The following is a 23,188-nucleotide window of genomic DNA, read 5'->3' as shown; positions in this document are numbered from 1 at the left end:
GCCTAACATTGTTCTAAGCCCTAGAGAGACAGTGGAGAATTAAACAGGAAAAAAAATCTTGGCCTCATGGAATCTACCCCATAGTACAGTGGAAGGAAATGACCAAAAGAACACCAACAAAACATACAGATTTCTATTCTGTTAAATTATTAAAAATTGAAAAGGGCGCAAAAACAAAAAAAAAGAAGTGCATTAAAAACGTGAAATTTCTGAAGATGGTATGTAGATTGCATCAATGTCAAAAAAATTATTATTAGGTTGGTGCAAAAGTAATTGCAGTTTTTGCAACTTTTTTTAACTTTTTAAACCACAATTACTTTTGCACAAACCTAATACAAATAGTCAAGAGAGAGAAATTAAGGAGAAGAAAAAAGATTTTTTTAAAGAAATGTTAAAAGAATTTAGTTTCAGGGGGACAGAAATTAGTTGTTTAACCTAATTTAATTACCCAAATAAAATGTAACTGGATTTATAAATAAACCAAACAAGTACTCACTGAATACTTAGTCCTTAGTAACATTTTGGATATACTAGAGAATATAGTGTTAGCCATAGCCCCTGTACTTATGCAACTTATATCCAGTTAGAGAGGCATGCAGAATACCATGCCATAGCAAACAATAATAAATAAAAAATCATAATAATATAAATATTAACAATTTCATTAGTTTGATATATACACAGTTTAAAGTTTTCTAGTACCATTTTCAGAAAAGTGAAACTACACCCTAACGAGGCCAATATAACTTAACAAGAAAAAAAATGACAAATTACAAAGATAAGTCTAATTTGACACACACACACACACACACACACACACACACACACACACATATGAATCATCATTCTTATTTGCTTACTTTAGAGGTAGTTTTATGCTCCAGGCTTACTCCAAGGGTATTTTGGATCCATTCTTTAAAAGTTGGTAAAATCATGCCACTAAGAGGGTACCTAAGGTACAAAGAAAGTAAAACATTAGAGTGAGGTACCTTCGTTTAAATGTAAATTTTAGATTCAGCTTCTAGTAATTCTTCTCCTATCAAACCAACCCTCTATAAACCCTGGACAAAATGCAAAACAAACAAAACCCAATTATCTGAAGGTAGTATAGACAGGACAAAAGCAGGCAAAAACTGAGCGTGTTACATTTGGAAGAAGGAAACAGCACTACATGAGTTTCCAGTTTTGCTTTGTTTTTACACAGATTTTAGCCTAAGGGAAAGCCTAGCTGGTACCACAAAAAGAAACAAAAATGTAGAAAACCTACAGTCTTCCTGGCTTGAAGAACCAGAGGACAGTGTTTGCAGCAAGCCCAGCACCTAGAAAGAGTACAGGGAAATCACGGAAAAGGAGAGTCAGAGAGGGATCTATGTATAAATTCTGTCCAAATGTCTGGTTGACCTTGAATTACACATCAATGGAGCAGACGCTAAGCAGCCCACCTAAGCTTAAAAGAACTGAACAGATAACTCAGCTGCTCGCCACCCCAGAGGGAAACTGGAAGTTTGAAATCAGTCAAGCTAATTGCTTGATGGGGGTGGAGGGGAGGCGGGAATAAAAGCCTCTTCAGAAGAATATAACAGAATCCAGAGTTTCTACAATGCATCATTAACAATATCCACGATATACTCTAAAATTACTGGACAGGAACAAACAAGAAAGTATGATCCATAATCAAGAGAAAGGGCAATTACTAGGGTCTTACCCCAAGATGATTCAAGATACTGCAAATAACACACAAAGATTTTAAGGCAGTTATAACTATGCTAAAGGACAAAAGGGAAAATATATTCCCAGTGAGTAACAGAAAAGAAATCTCACCGAAGAAATAGCAACTTATTAAAAAGAACAAAGTAGAAATTCTATAATTAAAACTGTGAAATGGGGTAGCCAGTTGGATCAATTGGTTAGAGCGCAGTGCTCATAACACCCAGGTCGCCGGTTCGATTCCCACATGGGCCAGGGAGCTGCGCCCCCCACAACTAGATTGAAAACAATGACTTGACTAGAAGCTGATGGGTCCTGGAAAAACACACTGTTCCCCAATATTCCCCAATAAAAATTAAAAGAAAATACTGTGAAATAAAAACTGGAAGAATTTAAGATTGGAGATTTTGTGACGTTAACAAGCAATAAAACATCTACAACCTGAAGAACAAAGAAAAAGTTTGAAAAAATAAATAGAGCTTCACAGAAGCTATGGAACAATAACGAAACACCATACATATAAATGCAGTCCCAAGAAGGAGAGAAAAAGGGAAAAGGGAATGTTTAAAAGAAGAAATAATGGCTGAAAGTTTCCAAATTTTATGAAAGACAAAAATTTACAAATTCAAGAAGTTCAGAGAACTAAAAAAATATATAAATACAAAAAACTCACAAAAGGCACAATGTAGTCAAATTGTAATTAGAGAAAGAGAGGGCAAAAGGAAATCTTAAAAGCATCTTGAGAAAAATGATACATTATATAAAATGTGTTAATAAAAATTATGATTAACCTCACATCAGAAACAATGAAGTCAGGAAACAACTGAACAACATTTTTAAGGTGCTCAAAGGAAAAAAAATCAATCTAGAAATCTATACCTGGTGAAAATATCCTTAAAAACATAAAATGAAATAAAGACATTTTCCAATGAAAACTAAGAGAACTTGAGAACTTAGTGCCAGCAGACCTATACTACAAGAAATGCTAAATGAATTTCTATGGGCTGAAGGGAAACATAACAATAAATGTAAACTCAAATCTTCAAGATGGAATAAATATCAGAAAAGAGTAAATACATGGGTAAATATAAATGACTTTTTTCTTAATTTCTTTAAAATATACATGACAGTTTTAAAAATTGTAACGTTGTATTATAGAGTTTATGATGTGACAATTATAATAAGAACAAGGAATAGAATATAAACCTGTAGATGTGCAAGGTTCTTAGATTTTACATGAAGTGGTACAATACATTTAAAACACACAAAACAGCACTACAGAGTGGGTACAGTATGAAGAAACTAGATTTGCTACTCAGATTTTGTTTCCTACATCTTTCATCCCAATCCCTATTTATATAGTTTACATGCAACATCAACATTATTTGATATACACAGGAAATCCTAAATTATATATATATATGAGAAGATTGATGCAGAAAACTCAAGTACTTAGAGATCCAACTTTTCAGTTTTGGAAATATTTCTCAGAGGTGACAAAATACTAAACAGCAATAAGTAAGAAAGAAAGAGATAAAATAGGTATGCTACTCTAGTGTAGTGAAGAAGACTGATATGCAAACAATAATAATCCAATGTGCAATAATAGCAGTAATATAATAGCTCTTTGAAAAGATCAAAACAAATTTTTAAATGTTTTAAAACAGTACTTTTAAATTTTTATTAAGTAAACACATTGCATTATCATGTGCCAGGCACTGTTCTAAGTGTTTTATGTATATTAACTTAAAATAATGTTGTGAGCTTGGTACTATTACCACCTTTTTAAAGATGAAGAAGCTAAAGCACCGAAAATTTAACTTAAGAAATTAAGTAAGTTCAGTAACTCACTCAAGGTCACAGGGCTAGTAAGTTACAAACCAGGCCCTGAATAAATAACGCATCAGTGTGTGCTCTTAACCACTATATGATGCTGCCTCTAGTCTGATTCTTCCCCTACCACCATTCCAGGTGAGAGCATTAATCTAAAATCTTTACAAATTATATTTATGAAATCACAGTAGCTACATTCAGTCATTTTTTTTCTCTATAATGTTCTTTCTGCATCTTGACTCCCACCACCTCCACCAAAAATGATGATGGGACAGCCAAACAAAAGTACTATACGAGAGATTTTATAAATATTTGATTTGTAAAATATTGAAGTACAACATACAAAAAGATAAATAAGTGTACAGCTGGATGAATTTTAACAAAGTAAACCTCTCATGTAATCAGCATTTAGGTCCAGAAACAGAATATTACCAGCACCCAGAACCACCCCAGCACACATGCACGTGCGCGCACACTCACGGACACGCGCACACACGTACACACACATGCACACACCCCATCAATGCCCCTTTCCAGAAACTACCCCCTTTCCTTACACCAAAGGACTCACTATCTTGACTGTTAAAATCACAGGATAATTTTGACTGTTTCCGAACTTTACATAAAAAAACAAAATCATACAAAATATACTCTTTTGTGTCTGCCTTCTTTTGCTCAATAATATGTTTGTGAGATTCATCTATGTTGTTACATGTAGTTGCAGCTAACTCATTTCCTGGCTAAATTCCATTGTGTGAGAATAGACCAATTTCTTTATCCACTGTATTGCTGACAGACAGTTGAGCTGTTTACAGTTTGGGGTGCATGCAGGGACATTCCTCAACTTGTTTTCTGAAGAACGCATTACATGTTTCTGATGCATATGAGTACAAGCAGGTACAATTGTTAAGTCATAGTCTATGCATACGTTTAGTTTTAGAAGATGCTGGCAGGCATTTCCAACATGTTTACCACTAGCAACGTATAAAGAGTTCTACTTGTTCCACATCCTCCCTACACTTGGTGGTGTAGTGTTTTTTAATATGAGACATTCTACTGGTAATCTCTTAACAATTTAAATTTGAACTTCACTGATTACCTATGTGATTGAGTTTCTATTCACATATCTACTGTCTATTTGGATATCCTCTGCTTTTAATGCCAGTTCATCTTTTGCTCGTGTTCCTATTGGGGTATTACTGTTTTCTCATTGATGTATAGGAATTCTTCATATATTCTTGAATCAAGAATATACTGTGGGTTCCAAAAATGTACACACGTGACTTGTATTCATATTTTGTTGAATACAAAATATTTTGTTATTGGTACATATTGAGTATTACAATTTTAATAGTTTTTAAAAATGTGTATACATTTTTTGACACCCTCTGTATGTATTAAATATTTTCTCTTACTCCGTGATTTGTCTTTCGACTCTCTTAAAGGAGTCTTTTGATGAAAAGTTCTATATTTTAATGTCTGATTGCTTCATTTTTTCCTATTTTATAGTTAATACTTTTTGCTCTCTGCTTTGCCTACCTCAAATTCAGAAATACATTCTGTATATTCTTATAGCAGTTTTATAGTTTTAGTTTATACATTTAGGTCTATAATCTATCTAGAATTGATCTCTATATTTGGTATGAAGATCAAAATTAATTTTTTTCCAAGATGGTAGTTTAAGTCCTCCTATAGCTTTTTTATTTGAGGGGTGTATGTGTGTGTGTGTGTTTAAATGGAGAAAAAAAGAGATACTCTAGTAGTCACTATTTATTCCAGATCAAATAACAATTAAACCAATACTGGTAACAAATCAGAATAGACTATAAATTGGCCTTATCATCTATGTCATGCGAGTTACTTAAAATGTTCAAAGTACAATACTTTTGCTCAAGATTATTTTCCACTCATTTCATCCGAACTTGAATAACTGCAAAAGCTTTTAGCAACTAACCTCAAGATTACTTTGATTTCACAAAGATGGCCCAAAAAAAGAAAAAGAAAAAAAGCCAGCAGGTAGTACATAAAACTCTGCACTGAAATTAAATATATGTTTATAATAATGCAGCATTCAATATTAAAAGAGCCATTATTGGGCCCTATCCAAAGGCACTTTTAATTGGAAGTGACAAAAAGCACTCATTCTGTCACGTGATTTTAACAGTTATGCAGCATGGGCTGACTGGATGTCTCCCCTTATGTTAATTTAATTTCACATGATACAACAAAAATACTATCTAAAATTCTCAAACCAATCTTTACATAAATGTTAGCAAAGCAAAAATGACAGTGGAAAGGAAAAAGATAAACAAATATTTTAATCAAGCAAGTTCCTCTTTTATAGTAAAATCACCAGGGCTAAAAATCAAACTGAAGAATTATATAATACCTTTTTCATAAATCTAAAGAAATTGGAATGAAAGTATGGGATTTAGAGCTAAAACAACTAAAGATAATCATTTGGTGTATAAAATGTTCTTCATTTTACCTACGATAAAAGTATAAATTCTGGAAAGTTGGTTAAAACACATATGCTACTAACTGTTGCTCGTGTCCTACAGAAAGACCAATTTAGAACTATTAAGGTTTTAATGCTGGGCCCTTATATTTTAACCGTACCATTACTTTGGGTCTCTGTAAAATACAGTGGACCCTTGATCTTCAGACCTTTGTGAATTCATTAATTCACAAATAACATTACCCATAAAATAAAAAGGTGACCAACTTCAAGATACCTGAATCAACAGATACAGGGTTAGTGTTACTGTATTGCGTAAAATTTAAAACTACATTCTACCACTAAGATAAATACAATCTACCGCTACATCTGAATGCACACTATTTCAGATTTTGAAGATGTATCTTGCTTGGTGGAAGCCTGCATTTAAGACTTTGCTCCATTATCTACAATCACAGCACAAAACTTACACAGCTCAAAAGAGTTCCATGCCAGAATGGAAGGTTTTCAATTGTACTTTTTCTTGCATCTAATGTCCTGGGATTTGAGAAACATTAAAGAAAACCTACTTAATAATCATAAAGTCTAGCAAACTGCTAAGGACTCCAAAAATCTCATAAAATATCACGAAGTAAAAGTGAAAACTTTGAAGTCAAAGAAGTAAATGGACAGAAAAGAAACATTGTAAGAAAAGTTCAATGAATCAGAGGTATTTAAATTAAGAAATAGCTACAGAATGACTTACTATAGCAATATAATTTGGATTTACATCTAGAACTATAAACAAGCATTTATTTAACACTCATAAGACTATACTATGCATTGCGGGACACAATGAATTGGTATTATATGACTCTTGTTTTTAAGAAATTTACAATCTAGTTCAGTCAAAGCTGCAAAGACATTTAATTTGTAGGGTGAACATATGGGTAAGAAACATGCAAATTTTACCAGAAATGTGATAAGAGGAAAGCCATGTGCCTATACCAATCGTTGAAACAGGCTGACTATTGAATGGATCTTTACCATGACTGAGGATTAGATTGAGAACTTGAAGGTCTTTTTGTGAAATGTAAGGTGAGATCAAATTAACGCCTTTCCTTAGAACCGAGGTAGAATATACTGTAAAAGATACAGAACCAGAACAAGCCTTCAAGACCAATGAAATCACTCTACATGGAAAGAAAACTCTGCAGACACAAATATGCAAGAAAGAATTGCACATCTGGAGTTAAGGTGACTAAAGACAAAGTGACATGCACTCTGGGGCAATGCAGAGGCAGTAAAGTATTAGTAGACACAACCATCTATTCTCAGAGTGAGTTCCACAACTGCTAAGCAATTGAGTACCCTTTTTATAATTGAAGATAAAACTTTAATGAAAAATTATGCCACTGAAAATACAAAGTGTAACAAACCCAAACCAATTCTTTCCATGTAAATACTAACTTGTGTTTTGTAAGCATCAATTAATGTACAATACCTTTAAAGTCAAAGAATGACACTTCAAAAATTTTATAGAAATCTATAGCATTAACTCTGAAGTATTGCCATCTACTGCTTAAAACCAAAAGAACTCAATTCTACATCTACAAGGAATAACAATGACAAGATTTATAAACAAATTACAGGTTTATTTACAAATTAGGGGTTTATAAACAAATTACAAATCTGTTCAGAAGACAGACTAAACTTCTGATTTTCCCCTAAGATCTATAATAGCTTGTTAATAATTGCTTCTAATGGCTAGATTTGAAATGTTAGTTACCCTCCCAAAAATGTATGCACACAATCAACCACATTTCCTTATAAAAATTCCCTACCCTTTCAATGTTCATTGGATCAGAAAGAAGGGGATCCCCATAAATTTTCACTGAGAATCACTCAGTTTCTGGCACCTAGCAGTTTCCCTCTCTTTCAGGGACTTATCTTTCTTTTTTGGGGTATTCTGCCCACTTTTTCTATGTGGTTATTCAGGGCAAAGGGTATGTATTTGTTCAGTCCACTACAAAGCCAGAACAGAAAGTCTTTACAAAAAGTTTCAAAAATTGTCCTTATAACATAGTATTAACACAAAAGGGTGAATACTGTTCAGCCAAATAAGTATATTCTTGTACTCATCCTTTCTAGCCACAAATTCCATTTTCTCTTTCAGGAATATCACAACCTTCTTATGCTTCTGCCCTTTGCCTTTCACTGGAACAATAGGAATTTTGGTCACAGGATCACTTTCTATAATACGCCTAACTTTACTGTGCTGGTGTATAGAATACAGAAACGCTTCTAGTTTTGAGAGAAAACAGGACGGATACAATGAATGAGTATGGTGACCTGCAGAAGTACCTCAAAAGCACAGCATAATGGAAACAGCCTGGGAATGAAGCTTAAAAACACTTGGTTTTTTAATCCCAGGTTCCCATTAAACAGGTGGCCTCGAGTAAGCTATTTAACCTCTCTCATCCTCAATCTCCTAATTATTTTTAAGAAAACACCACTATCCATCTTAGGGTTATTTTAAGATAACTCAGTAGGCATGCAATAAGTAATACCTGTTATTATCTTAAAGAATTTTGTACATGTGTTCTCATTAAAAAAAGAGAGAGAGAGAGAGAAATCTACTAATTGAACTACAAGGAAACTAGACTAGATACAGAGAAAAGTTATGATCCAGTTCAATCAGTTTATCCTATCTGATAAAGTAATGGTGCTTCTGGAAGCACCAAAATGGGAACTGAATATTATTTAGTTAATATTTAGTTTTAGTTATTAAATTGTTTACGCAGTACATATTTAATCCGAGAGCTTCTAAATTCCATTTCTGTGTTTGGAGAATTACCTCTGGATGAGTACTAGTGGGAACCCAAGGCTGCCTTCCACTAAATCAAACATGCCCCACATCTACTTTCCCAGTCTCCCTTTGCAGGCTCTGCCAGTCAGATACACCTCCCCCCTCTCCCCTGCCCTTCACCCTCCACTTCCCCCACTTCCCTCACTGGACTTGAACTCAGGTGTCAACCATGGAAAAAAATGAAGTATTTAAGGAATCCATTCTAGTTAGAATGGCAGCAGTGGCAATCTTCCAATGTGTGATACCAACAGATAAATTCTGTGGTTCTATTATAACCTAGATAAAAATCTCTCTCAAGATCACTGAATCACTGAGTATGTACGAATGTATATTCTCCAAACAATATCTAAATAACTAATTTTGTTTTCTACTGATCTTAGTATCAGGAAGGGCATTAACAAATGTCTTATATACTGAAAAAGGAATAATCTAATCATAAGTGAATACACTGGGGTTCTAATTTTTTTAAATAAGTATCTTATGTGTGCAGCTCATGTGTCAGGACCCTACAACCTGATCCTCTCTGGGAAAACTGACAAATCAAGTGCCAGAACACCCAGAGTAAGACCCAGATTTGGCCCTTATGAGACCACTCATGCTATTTTCTGTGACTAATTTATTTCACATACATGCACTTCTAACATAAACCAGTACATAGCCTACAGTCCTCCACAGAAGACTGCATATGTCTTACGCTTTCAATGGCACTGTGCTGAAGACGTACAAATTGACTATTTGCCCCCTCCCATAACACAAAGATACTATACCTTCAAGGTCCAGAGAGAGAAAGAGAAATGAAGACACTGAGAGGAGAGAAAAGTGGTTTTCTAAGTTCAGAATACTCACTTTTTCCCCCCAGAAGATTTTGTAAAGTCAATCTCTACATAGATGAGTTTCTACTGTATTAGGCATTATTCTCTTTAAAACATAAAACACTCAACATTTAGAACACTGGTACATTGAATTTTAATCAGAAATTCCTTCTACCTGAATTACATAATTTATCAACTACGCCTCGACCAACATGCTGCCCAGTCACACTGAAGAGTAGGAATGAGAATGCAGATAAAATTTCGTTTTCTATTAAAAAGCATATGTCAAATATACATCTTCAAACCTTTATTAAAATTAATTCCTAATTACTAGTGAATGTGGACTGGATAATCAGATATAAAATTTCTGTTGTTTTAGGTATGATAATGGTATTATGTTTGGTTATATTAAGTCCTCATTTTTTCAAGGGATACATATGTAAATATTTAGAAGTGACACAAAAATGTCAGAATTTCAAATATTACAGAAAAAAGCAATTATAGCAAAACACTGATAACTTTTTAATTGAGGGAGGAGGCATATTATTCTATTTTTATGTCTATTATTGAACATGTTATGTTTGTTATTTAGGTTTAAAATTTTTCACAGACAGAGAAAAAATGGAACAAAAGGAAAAAACAAAGCAGAGTTACCTTTTCCCAGTGAATTCAATTTGACCTTTCTTATTGAAGAAGAACTTGGAATCGTTATATCCCCATCCATTCCATTTCATAACTTCTTGCCTAATAAGAAAAAAATACATAAATGAGACATATGCTAAAAATCTCAAAACTGAACAGCTTATCATTGACTATTAACTTTCACAATCATTTAAAGCAAGACCATATCCCACTAACATTATATTTGTTTAGATAAATATACCGTTTCTCCCCAAAAAAAGACCTAGCCAGACAATCAGCTCTAATGCATCTTCTGGAGCAAAAATTAATATAAGACCCAGTCTTATTTTACTATAAGACCAGGTATAATATAATATAATACCGGGTCTTATATTAATTTTTGCTCCAAAAGACGCATTAGAGCTGACTGTCCGGCTAGGTCTTTTTTTTTTCGGGGAAACACGGTATATCAAAATGTCTAGGTATAAATATTGCCAAGTATAGAATCACTCTAATGAGCAGCGCCTGCTTCACAAAGGGCTACAACCACTAAATTTAAGGCATTCAGAGAAAAAGGAAGAAGAACAAACAAGAAAAATATGCTGAGAGTAAAATATGCTTCATTTTGTACATGTTACTGAGTTCACATTATAGGATGACCTAAAAAAATTGAAATTAAAATAAATTCACCTGAACAGGAAACACATTTTTGCATATATTAGAAAAATCACAGTAATTAATCTTCTGCTACAATGAAAAAAACCAATTTACAAAGTAGGTTCACTAGTAATGACACCACTAGTATTAGATACTTTTAATAAAGTAAATTAAAAATCTGAGTGCTGGGTTTACAAACATTCTAAATCCTTCAACTTCCACGTAACTACCAATCTCTACCGTGACCTACACATTAACGTTAACATAACAATGACTACACCAATTTTCCGTATTTCAAAACAGGATGGTGTTTTTAATTTCCAAAATGTCAGTATTTCACTGAATTTTGCACTTTGCATAAGAATAGCTAGTTCTGGGTCTGCGCAGAACACAGTAAGTTACCACATTTAAGTGTGCCAGATTTTATTACGTTTTAGCACAGAGCTCTAGTATATGTGGGTTACTGAAATAAAGTGCTGAGTCTTCTTAATGCAAACTCTTCTCTCTATATAAACTTATTTACTACATTAAGATTTCAAAATACATCACAAGAAAAAAATATCTGTAACAATGTGTGGTAATGGATGTTAACTAGACTTATTGTGGTGATCATTTCACAATACATACAAATATCAAACCATTATGTTGTAGACCTGAAACTAATATAATGTTACATGCCAATTATATCTCAATTTTGTTTTTAAATTTCATAATAAACAAAGGGTACATGCTTTAGAAAGCATTCTAATTCTCCATAATTGTCAAGGAAGAAGAAAATGACAACAAACAAATTTTTTATTACTATCATAATTCTTTATCTAGTTCAAAGGCTTTTCATATAAGTGGAACACTAACACAATGCAATTGAATCAAATATAGGTTATTAACTGTGAAATCTCCATCTATATATAAAATTAAGAAAAAAACCTAGGAATACTCTCTTTAAAATTACAGTTTGCCAGCAATAAAATCTATAGTCCCTAAATAAAAACAAACTGTTCAAAAATATCTCAAGTATCAATCCAGAGGTTAGATTTGTAGGTGAGCTTATTACAAACTGTTGCCCAATATTTTCTTCTAATTTCACATTCCAACTTCATTGTAGAGGGAGGTTTTAGAAGAAACCTTTTGGAAAAAATCTCTACAGATAAACCTCATGACCAATCTCACCACTAACATACTTGTTTTCTGAAGATTATACTTTCTAAAAACAAATTAGGTTATTTTTTCATGATTATAGTCTCTTCACTTTTATGAAGTATAATTTACTATTTCATTTTTATTATATTTCCATAATTTATATTTTAAGGATATGTACATTTTAATTAGCTAATATCTTTACTTAATGTTTTATAATATGTACATACATTTTTGTATGTAAAATGCATTTTATTAGTTAGTGAATATAAACATTTGTCATGGAGTCTGTACTCTACAAAATAGTAGTTTGGCATTATACAAATAAATGCAAAAATACCAACATAGTCATTTTGCTTTGGTATTACTACCCTATGCATTGGGAAATTATTTCAGTACAGATGTTGAATTTGGCATGTTTATATAGCTTAATAATAAAAATCATTTTTCTTAAAATTATGCCTAAAGTTAAAAAAAAAATTATTCCCAGATGGCCTCCAAGTTAAAAGCTAAACCTGATTCCATGTGTTCATTCTTAGCACTTCACGAGAAACATGAATCAAGATAAGCAGGAAATATCTGCTACTGTACACTAAAAAAATGAAGATATTTACATACTGAAGAATCTTCAGCCTTAAATTTTCAATTGGGTAATGTGCTAGAGAAATTCCAAGTTTTTCACTATAGGCCAAAGTACCTTTTTCTCTCTTTTCATCTCAGTCTGAAAATTCTGCCTATGATATGGGCCTTATCGTATTTATACCAACTTTTGGAGCCTTCCCCGAAGTTAGAAGGTAGTCATTTGGAATGCATTTGTTATGTTGCTTAATAGTATATAATTAAAATCTAGGTTACTCCAAAACCAATCTTGAAGTACCCCTTGTGTTAAATAAAAAGTAGGCAAATTTCCTAGGCTTCTGATTTTAAACTTTTATACACATGTACCCCCTCAAATTACTATTATATTCTATGACAGTTAAATACAGCTACGTGATTACATTAAACTTTAAAACAGCTTCTTATAAAAGTATAATGAGTACATTGAAGGGCGTTATAGCATTAACATTTTAAAAATTAGAGTAAAACTTTACACAGTCATATAATTCTAAAGCTAAAAAGGTCCTTAGAAAACCTAGTGCAACTGCTCATTTTTCAGATGAAGAAACTTGTGCTCAGAGAAGCGCTCACGATTACACAACTAAGCCAGCTGGGAGCATCAGAAAGCGAACTCCCAGTCTCACGGTTCTTCCTGTTTAGAGAGGTAATACCTGAAACCCATTAAGTCATGTCCTCAGGTAACCAAAATGATTTAAAGGAACCCTTTTTTCATCACATCAATATGTTTCAAAGCACCATTACATGTCATTGTTACAGTTATTCTTCTAAACTTAACCAAAATGAAAACACTTAAAACTCAAGGAATATGGTTGTGTTGGGAAGCCCAGTGCCCTGTACTTCCTTTCCCTATAGTATAATGAATTCTGCCGTTCAGAATAATGATCCCAAAGCACTGAAATGAAGAATGGTAAAAGAATCGCCAACTATCAATAAGATTCAACTAAAAGGATTCAATTCTCAACCAACTCCAAATATCAATTAACCAGACTGATACCTCAGACTTTCCAGTTCTTAAAGTTTATTATACTAAATTCAACATCTTCAAAATTCAAGAACCCTCCTCCTGGCAAGAAAAAACGAATTTGGCTTGACTGCACTACATGAAAAAAACGTTTTACACATTTACACATCTGAACACAGTACCAAAAACCGCATTGTATTAGGGGGCTAACAAGACAGTGGAAACATAAAATAGCACCACATATACACAAGGGGGCAGTGTTCTCCCATGGTACATATACGCATGTTCAGTATTCGTCTTTCCCAGGGCTGCTGCTGTTTGCACCATTCTGAACTGAAATATTTAAATTTAGAATTATTATTATTATGAAAACCATAGATAGTTCCTTTCTTTATTCTTAAAATGGGAAATTTTCACTTTTAAACCTCTGCACATACATAACTATTCCTCTAATAATGAATTGCAAGCATCCTGATAAAAATGCATGATTTCTACCATAACTATTTGTAATCATGCTATTTTTCATTAAAAAAATAAGAGAAAGGAAATATGCTTTAACCTCCTTTTATTTTGGGTTAGCAATAAAAAGTTCAGCTAACTGATAACTTAAAAAAAATTTTTTTCCAATAATCAAAATTCAAATAAAAGATGTTCAGATGAAAATCTGAACAAAATATTTTCATCTATCTTTTCCAACTTAAACAAGAGAGAAAGATCATATAATTTCAGAGCTTTTGAAAAATAAAAACTAAAGCATGAAACTTAAGACCCCAAACTGTATTTTTAACTAGCCATGCTCAAGTATCAGTTAAATTCAAATTAATTCCATAAGTAGTACAATATGTAGATGCTAACAATAAAAAATCTTTCAAGGACTTTTTTTTGTGCTAATTAAAATCCTCATTATCTGGTTGTGTGTCTAATTATTTCAAGATCCAGATAACCTAAACAAATCATGAAAGTGAAGCAAAAAATAAAAGTGATGAGAAAGATACCAAGATTTGATCAATAACACAGATACATCCCTGAAAAGCTATGCTACAGAAAATTCCTATAAATCAAATAATATTCCTACTGGCTTATTTTTTTTAAATACTGAAACTGAGTTCTCATTAGAAATATAAAGAAAGGGCCAATGAGGAGAGAAAACTAAAGAACATTGTTTTAATTCTAAATTTAATTTAAAAATGTATATACTTTAAAATAAATTCAAAACAATGCTTTTATCTAGTCTACAAGTCCTACAAAATTATTTCTAAAAACTCAACACCAAACTCCCATAAAACTAATTACAATGCTTACTGCCTCGATCTAACAGTGCAATTAATTCCCTTTCAAATAGTTTAGTTAATCTAAATAGCTTAGTTATAAGTGCAATAATTTATGTGCACTATAACAGAAAGCCTGTTTATAAAAAATAGAAAAAATCAAATAAAAGACATGGATAGATTAGCACCACTTAATTAACACAGCTACAAATCTCATGGTTCCAAGATTGTTAAAACACCCGACTTAGAAAATAGGTAAATACCATCAGGTTTTGTAGCTTGACACCATGAAACATCTGAAATCATAGAATATTTCCTCTTGTCCTGATTAAAATTCACCGAGCTACCTCTTCTAATTATACTTTATTCCCTACAGAGAAAAACTGGCCAACTGAAATGGCCAGGAGGCCCAACAATTTTATTTTCTCATCATGAATTAGTCGACGGGCATGCTAATTAAGTTTGGTCACTAGTGAGGCTAATCAACGTGAGTCAGACTACCTGAATATGACTGACTTCAGACCCTGACAAAAATCAGCTTCCTGGACATGTCAAGATATATCCCCGCCCTCTCGACAGTAAGACGTTGTGCAAAACCAGGACATTATCATGCAACACTTTGAACTTCAACATGCATTTCAATCTTCCCTCAATATCCTCATTGTAAGTTTTGAAATTCTAGTTGCCATAATAAAAATGTGGCCCTTCTGTGTAATGAATTATTAATCAACTTTCTAATTTTTTCCAATGTGATAGTATAAAATGGATTAAATATAAGATTTAAGACATAGAAAGTTGTTAGCAAGCACATGGAGAATAGGAACCCACACGCATTTCCGGTAAACCATTCCACAGAGAAATCATGTGCTATGTTCTCACAGGTAATGCCATTTCTATGACCCACCTGTACAGCTTCTCAGTATATATTTAGGACATATTCACACACAATTCTATAAGTGAACATGTTTGATATATGGAGCTTCGTTTGTCAGAGTAGCTGGAGACATCACTAGAGGAATGAATAAATGGTAAGTAAATTTCTGTGAAATACTATGCAGCAATCAGAAGCACGGAGGTAGACAGATACACATACAGGAACATGAAGAGATTTTTTTATACAGTGGTGAACACAAACGGAGAAACAGTAAGGTCAACAACATAATACCATTTAAGCAAACCAAAAATATACACACTAAATATAGTAACGGAATATTTTACAAAATACATACACACATATTCAAGAACATTCACGGGTGCCCATGGGAGGGGGCTGTCACAACGCCTGAGTCACGCACCTGCCTTCATCTCATCACGTGGGCACTGTGTCACCCCACATCATCACAAGAAGGGTGAGTACAGTATGATCTTTTGACAGAGACCACATTCACCTCAATTTTATTACAGTATATTGTTGTAATTGTTTTTGTTATCATTGTTGTTAATCTCCTACTGTGCCTAATCTGTAAATTAAACTTTGTCATAGGTATGTGTGTATAGGAAAAAACAGCATATACAGGGTTCGGTACTATCCGAGGTTTCAGGTATCCAATGGGGGTCTTGGAATGTGTTCCCCATGGAGAAGGGGGGCTGCTATACATACTATTAGTCAGTCATGCTGGTGGAGGTATATATTCGAAATATTTTGTGCTAGAGCAGGCGTGTACACACGCACACACTCACACAAGCTTGGTACCCTGGTATTCTGGAGGCCTAGAAAGGCACAACCATACTGTCGGTTACCCTCATCATGTACTGGGCTATGCAAATGAGGAAAACACCCCAAATCAGTGTCACAGAGTTGTCTTAGCAAAAGACAAAGAACAAGGATGCATACTTCCCTTGACCATTTGTGGTCCCTGGACTATAGTTTAAATTTCATTTGTTCCTCCTCTGTCCAGTTGTAATCTAACTAATGTGACAATTTAGGCAACCAGTTCCAGACTATACTACCAACTGCGAAAATGCCAATTCGCTTTTATTGTTCCCTCCCTGCTTGCTAGTAATTGGAAGAGGAATTCTATTTACAAGTTTATTATACTGACCAATCTGTAAGTGATCAAATATCATTTCTGGTACAAAAATATGAATGTCTCCAAAAATCCATCATTTTAACACAGAAACCAAGCCTCTGAGTACCCTTTCTAGCTGTCCTCCAGGGGACAGCCTACCAAAACTCTTGGCATGACCCTAAAAAGGACAAGACTGACATCCACACCTGCTTGACATACACAGTATTCTTGCTGTAATAAGATTTTGTTTGTTTGTTTGTTTTACTTAAAACAAGCAGCAGCCCTTTCTACTTTAAATGACAGTAGCTGGAATTGTTACCTTTGCTTCGGGGAAACCCACAGAAAAAAAATGAACCCAACAAAGTTTGGGGAGAAAAAGAAAAATTAAAATCAGGCCCTAATCATAACAAAGGAGGTTCCCAAACTTCTTAGGAGTATAATAATCCCCTTGGGTTCTCCTTGTAAAAGTAGAGCCCTGGATGTCACTACAGACCTACCTAATAATTAGGATCTCTGGCAGTGGGGGTGTCAGAATCTACATTTTAAACAAGCACCCCAGAAAATTCTCATGTAGGCCATCCACAGACCACACCTGGGTAAGCACTGCCTTAAGGCGTGAGGAAAAACTGAGAGCAGAAGCCTCATCTGAGAATAGCCAAAAAGGGAATAAAGCCTTAATGTAATAAAATCAAGTTGCTCTCACCCAAACTTTATCAAAATCAGGAGGGACTAGGATTGAGGGGAAGGAAAAAAAAAAAGAAAGAAAGAAAAACTATAAACTCACTGCAGTACAGCAATGGACGGATCTGAGTGGAGTTTTGCAAGAGGGAAAGTAGGGGCACTCACATGTGGAAGACGGGGAAATGGGTAACAGGAACTGGAGATTTAGTTACATGCCAGGGGAGGTAGACAGGTCTACACCCAAATTTTACAAAGGATGATCCTGGAAGGGGGAATGAAGGCAATACAGAGATGATATTCTCTGATCCAAATTTCAGGAAAGTTGATCTGTTATAAAATTTTTCCTAGCTTATACATAATGTTAAAAGGCTTACAAAGCATAAAAATGAAAACGATGATTTATCACATAACTTGTCTTTAGCACAATAATATATTTACTCAAATTCCAATATATGTGGCCACCAAGGCCACATTCCAAGCAGAGGCAGCAGTGGCCATGACCCCTAAGAGCCATGGAAAGAGCTGCAAATGAGAAATGGCACAGCGGTGACTGTCGTGTGTGCATGCTACTGACAAGCAGCCTATCACACAATATGAGAAATTGCTGATCAATGTCTCCAAAAATCTCTTCACTCTTTGGTTTCATCCCTTCCTCCCTAATGTATAAGGTGACAGTTATTAGAAATGTGTTCTGCTAAAATGCCATGGTCGCCATTGAGTACCTCCTACTTCTTACTGTGCTTTCACCTTCAGGAACTGTTTCAGCACTGGATTCATATTACTCCTTTCTATACAGTTTATTGCAATAGTAATCGTATTGCAAAATATGTAACGCTAGGGGTTTTACAATTATTTCACTTCCTTCTCACATTAATCCAATGAAGTAGGTGTTACTATCCCTACTTAAAACTATGAGAAAACAGGTTCAGAAAGATTCAGTAAATTGTCCAGGATCACACAAACAGTACATGATACAACAAGGGTTTAAATCTTGGTCTTTGGCTCCACACACCTCAACTACCAAGCTATGAGTTCAATATACTCACTGACTGCCACACAAGGAGTACAAATATTATAAAAGCTCAGAGAACGTAGTGTTCATCTCTAGCTGAGAGAAGGCTTCACTGTAGTGGCATCTAAACTTGCAATTGCTTTGGAAGACGGTAGAAATTCAATAATCAGGCAGAAACAGAAAAGCACAAGGTTTTCCCATGCTGGTAAACAGCCCAAGTTGGCTGAAGCATAAAGCAAATACAAGAAAGTCATGGAGGACAGCAGAGCGCCTCGAATACCGAATTATAGGCACTGAGCTTTATTATTTCAATAATCAATAGGGAGCGATAGGATCAAAACAGTATTTTCCATGTTCCATGCTGCCACCAAAAGTAAAAATCTAACAGTATCTGCTTTAAAATGTTGCTGCTCTCCAATGAGGATGAAATTCCAATTCTTTAACATAGCACACAATGTCCTTTGCAATCTGGTTCCAAACTATATTTTCACCTTCCTTAATAGCTATTCTTCCAGCCACACTAAAAGTTATCACAATTCCTTATACATACCATGCCCTTTTAGGTCTGTCTGTCTTTGCTCTTCTTCTATAGCCCTGTCTGAAATGCCCTTCTCTCTCTAGAGAACTATTTATCCATCAAGAACCAGTCCAAAAGTCCCTTTCCTATAAAGCCTTTCCTACCTTCCTCAAGAAAAATGTATGGCTCCTTCTGTATACATTGATTATAGCATTTACTACATCATATCTCCCACATGTCTGTATGTATCCACTGGACTGTCCATCAATTTTGCAATGTTAGAATGTTAGCACGGCATCAGCAAGCAGCAAGTACTCACAGTTTCTCTGAACAAAAAAACTGGTCTGGTAATGGAACGAAGAATCATTTGAAGGGGTGAAAATAAAGAAAGGGAGACTAAACAAGATGGGAGACAATTAAGATTTCATCTAGGTTGGTGTCAATGGGGAAAAAAAGTGTCTTGAGAATCTAAACTAATAGAATCTGTCTGATTTGTCAATGGACTGGATAAATGAGAGGGAATGGAGCTCGGTAAGACCTGTGACTGAGATGAGTGTCTGTGATGGTGGAAGTAAACAGAAAGAGTGGAGGACGGGGGTTGAAGGCTACAATAGCGGCCTTATACATGCATGCCAGGTTGGAGAAACCAGCAAGACATTCAGATACAAAATCTAACATTTTAAAATGTGAAAATGGATGCTGAGTTAGAAATATTAAAAGTTCCCCCAATAGTGGTAAAAGCTAATATAGTCCTAATAGATGAGATTATTAAGGAATAAAATGTAAAAGAAAGGACTGAAAATTAACCTTAAGGATTTGTAAATTTAGGAATCAGAAAGAAGAAAAGTCAGCAAATGCATGGCCAGAAAAGTAGGAAGGGTGGAAAGAAAATCAAGATAGTGCAATAGTATGGGAGCTAAGGAAAGAGATAAGAATATCTACCAGGTACTGGGAATTGGTCAAGAGTATGACTAAGGATTTTATAATTAGGTTGTTGATGGCTTTTAAGACGGCCGTTACAAAGAGTGATATAGGCAGAAAACAATTTCAAAAGCTTACCTGCCTATGCTTTTAAGAAGCAGGAAAAGTCAGCACAGAAAAAAAGAATGACGACCCAAAAGAAAAAATAAATAAGATAAACTCATGGAGCAAGATTCTGGAGAGGAAATCATCAAAAAAGATGATCTGGCTGTGACATCTTTCAATGCGTGCTAACCAGAGCTAGTTCAGCTCATCTGCCTACCTGGGCAATGTCTGTACTAAGATCACCACCCCGTCTTTACAGGCAATAGCTGACTGGAGCACTGTAGACTGATCCAGCTACCGAGAACAAGAGGGTTCAATTCGTCGCTACTGGCTGAATAACCTGGAGGAGTGACTACCTTTTACCATTTGGACAGGAGAGCAGAAAAGGCTGACATGGTTAAAGAAACACGCAGCAGATACTAGCAAGAAACCTGATGGCGATCTGGATCTTAGTTCTAATTCCATCTGGAGGCCAACCTCCATTCCTATCCTTGGGTGCTTTGGTGCCCCTGTACTCTAATGATAAATTCTCCTCTTCTGTTTTAACCTAGCTCAACTTCATATTTGTAACTAAAAGTCCTAATTAATACACATACTAAAGAACAAGAATTCCTTTTTAAAATGGTAACCACTTGAATAAAATCTGAAAGTAAGCATAGCAAACTAGAATGTACTTTCTGAAAATAATGGCAGATGGCAGAAAGAATTTGGAAATAAAACCAAAATCAAACTAGCAGTCTAATAATTATGTTGTAAAGTTACAAATACTTTGTGAAGACAAAGCAGACAAAATATCACCTGGAAATCAAGACCAAGATACAAGAATGAAAGTAGAACCTTTGACTTCAAAAGTGAGGATTTTTTTTTTAATTTTACTTCAAAAATAGATTGCCACTCTGTCAAAATATCAAGACATTCAGATAGAAATGTCCAATAATTAAAAATGTATAAACAGAGATTAAAGAGTTAGATATTAACTTAAAATTCCCCCTCCCCCAATAATGGTGAAAGCTAATATAGATTTTACTTTAAAAATGAAATAACTGATTTTCTTTAAAATTCATAAAAAATGAGATGGACTAATATTGGATGGAGAAAAGCATTAATGGTTAGATATGTAATAAGCAAAGTGTCAATGGTAGACTTTAGGTTGTTGGTATATAAGAGTTTATTATAAAACTCAACTTTGCAATATGTTTACATTTTTTCAAAATAGTATGACGGGGGAAAGAAAACTGCTGACACTATAATCCTTAAAGTGCACCACCTCACACAGCGCGATTACCCAAATAGGAAGTACGAGCTATCAGAGTAAGTGTGGCATGTACATTATTTACTGATAACAATAATGGTTTAGATTGGCACCTCTAAGCCAGTTGCCTCCACTCTCTCTCTGTCTCATCAATTCGGAGGCCCAGAGAGGGTTAAGCACTGTTTCCTAGACTCCCTGTCGTCATGTTTTGGTTTCCCCTTAGCAACTCAGGCCAAAACGTCTAATTTCCTTTTATCTGAATTTCTGGAAAGCTGCTTTCTTAAATTATAAGATATAAATCCGCTCAAACATGACGGCAATCTTTTTCCTAGGATTCCAATCATTTCCAATTCTTTATTCTTGGTCAGAATTAAGTCCAAACAAGCAGTTGTCCTTTATTTCTCCCACTGCCCATAGAGATAAATAAATGATGTATTCCAACGCTCTTTGGCCCATTAAAATGCTATTGAAAAATGTGCCATAAGAAAATTTTTAAGAATTGTAGAAAGCTTATCATAACATTCTTTATAATAGAAAAAAGTTGAAAACAATTAAATATAAAACAGTACAGGTTAAATTGGTAGTACCTACATATAATACAATACTTGTTGATTCACTGAACATGATGTTGCACATTAATTCTTGACATGGAAAGTTATACACAAGACAGTGAGTAAAAAATGGTTTCAAGAGCCAGCCCCCAACCCAGCCTGCAGGTGAAAGAGGGCACCAAATCTGAATCGGCATCGAACACACCCCACCCAGATGATTCCCTGAGAATTACCCCCAATCAACTTGTGCACAGGCCAGAATCTCTTTCAGTGGTTGTCACTCACAAGCAGCCCACCTCAGCCCACAGTGTGGATTTCCCTAAAGTCTCTGAAAGGTCCAAAAACCCCAAACAAGCAGCAGCTGACCTCAGCATGTCCTGTACCTCTTGCTAAGTGGCCCCCAGCTCAACACTAGCAGCAGCCAACCTCAGTTTGCAGCTTAGCCTCTCCCAGGCACCTCCAAGCCCAGCACAGGCAGCTACCGATTGCAGCTCACTTTGTAGGACGTACCAGGTGGCCGCAGGCCGGGCACACACAGCAGCTGACCTGGGCCTGCGCCAGAGCCCCTTCTAAGAGGTCTCAGAACCAACACACCCGGAGGCTGGCTTCAGACCACACCAAAGCACCACCTAATTGAGCTCCACAAACAACACATCCAAAGGGTGGACTCAGAAGGCACCAGAGCCCCACTAAAGTGAATCCTGCTCCATGGGGTCAGTCCCACACAACAGCTCATCTACTGTAGTCAAGGCCTGTCCTCATAGCCAGTCCGCCTAAGGGTCAATCCCACCCACTGACATGCCAACAACAATTGAGGCTCAGCTGCAATAGGCGTGCACACATAACCCACACAAGGGACACCCCTGGAGCACCTGGCTCAGGTGACCAGGGAGACTGTGCCAATGGGCTCCACGGGACACCTACTACATAAGGCCACCCTGCCAAGACTGGGAGACCTAGCGAATCTACCTAATACATAAAAATAAACACAGGGAGGTAGCCAAAATGAGGAAATGAAGAAACATGTCCCAAATGAAAGAACAGGAAATCTCCAGAAAAAGAAATAAATAAAATGGAGGCAAGCAATCCATCAGATGCAGAGTTCAAAACACTGGTTATAAGGATGCTCAATGAACTTAAGAGGAAGAATAGATGAAATCAGTGAGAACTTACACAAAGAGCTAGAAACCATAAAAAAGAACCAGTCAGAATTCAAGAAT

At 35.0% G+C, this 23,188-nt stretch overlaps 1 protein-coding gene across 1 annotated transcript in view; it reads right to left on the bottom strand.

The window, feature by feature from the left end:
• The window catches only part of AGPS (alkylglycerone phosphate synthase), a 122,639-nt gene that overhangs the window by 90,076 nt on the left and 9,375 nt on the right, over nucleotides 1–23,188 (bottom strand). The window contains exons 2-3 of the mRNA XM_019739330.3: nucleotides 10,313–10,402; nucleotides 861–951 (exon numbers count right to left, since the gene is read on the bottom strand). Coding sequence (XP_019594889.2) covers nucleotides 861–951; nucleotides 10,313–10,402 — 181 coding nt within the window. The remainder of the gene's footprint in view (nucleotides 1–860; nucleotides 952–10,312; nucleotides 10,403–23,188) is intronic.

The sequence above is a fragment of the Rhinolophus sinicus genome, chromosome 17 (assembly GCF_057876585.1).
Source record: "Rhinolophus sinicus isolate RSI-liver-muscle chromosome 17, RSI-T2T, whole genome shotgun sequence".
In the NCBI taxonomy this organism is placed as follows: domain Eukaryota; kingdom Metazoa; phylum Chordata; class Mammalia; order Chiroptera; family Rhinolophidae; genus Rhinolophus; species Rhinolophus sinicus.
This window is presented reverse-complemented; position numbering and strand designations above follow the sequence as displayed.